Here is a 1,136-nt window from a genome sequence, read left to right on the forward strand (position 1 = left end):
TACAACCGAGTTCAAACAGAAATAGCGAGGTTGAAATTTTTGTCTAAAAAGTGATAATGATGAAATTGGTCAGATTGTAATCAAATATATAGACAACCATTTCCTTGATTAGATATTTTGTTGTATCTACATTAATGAAGTGAATATCTCAAATCGTGTAGGTTGGCTACAGTTTAAACGTAGCCTACACACATCTGATCAGCATCCATATAGAAATTCAGAAAATATTTGTTCGATATTTATTTTTTATAGGTAGATAATACGGTTTATTGGGACGGTTGGATTGACGATGATTCTGGTATAGCTATATATGAATTAGAAATATTCAGCATGAAGTCGGTAGGAAATGAACTAATGATAGACAAACGAGTATTCGACACGAAAACTACATTGGTAGGTATTGATGAATAATTTTATCCTCCATAACCTTATCCTTAATATGACAGCAGCGACGTACTATTCTTTCTAGTATCTATCATATTTGGAAATGAAATTAAATGAATGGATTTGTACATCCTACTTTTCTGTACCATATGGGCTAATGAATCTGGGCAACGTCATGCAGGCTACAATGAGGGAAATTATGCAAGGACAGCGGCATTGAGCCACCGCGGTTCGCTATCATATTTGGAAGTATTACGTCTATATATATTGGCTCTTTACCTATGTCCTTAATAAGAAATAACAGTTGTTTCTTAGTGTGCTGTGATACAAAATTTCTTACAAGGATTATGTCTATATTCTATGAATATTACCAATAGAAAATTTATTAGATCATTAAATCCATATTTTTTCTTTTTATTAACAGAAGAGCCAACAATTTAATTTAACAGTACCAGGTGTATATTCTGTTATACTTGCTGCAGTAGATAAAGCTGGTAATATTAGACTTGCTAGACGATGTTTGATATTCGATGATAACAGTGAGGTATCAACTGTTCATGATACTAATTTAAAAACCACGTCAGCATCACCTTCTACTTACTACCTATGGCAACATAATCATGGTCCTGTTACTATTGACTGGGAAAATAGATATATTAATACTAAACACCATAATGGTAAATATCTAGCTGGAATCCAGGATTATCATGGTCTAGATCCAGATATGATGATCATTATGGAAAAGAACAACG

At 32.7% G+C, this 1,136-nt stretch overlaps 1 protein-coding gene across 1 annotated transcript in view; it reads left to right on the forward strand.

Annotated features, from left to right (window-relative positions):
* The window catches only part of LOTGIDRAFT_239641 (hypothetical protein), a gene marked incomplete at its 5' end in the record, with an annotated part of 7,855 nt that overhangs the window by 3,432 nt on the left and 3,287 nt on the right, over window positions 1-1,136 (forward strand). Inside the window, 2 exons of the mRNA XM_009065809.1 lie at window positions 257-393; window positions 809-928. Coding sequence (XP_009064057.1) covers window positions 257-393; window positions 809-928 — 257 coding nt within the window. The remainder of the gene's footprint in view (window positions 1-256; window positions 394-808; window positions 929-1,136) is intronic.

Source organism: Lottia gigantea (genome assembly GCF_000327385.1).
Source record: "Lottia gigantea unplaced genomic scaffold LOTGIsca_703, whole genome shotgun sequence".
In the NCBI taxonomy this organism is placed as follows: Eukaryota; Metazoa; Mollusca; class Gastropoda; family Lottiidae; genus Lottia; species Lottia gigantea.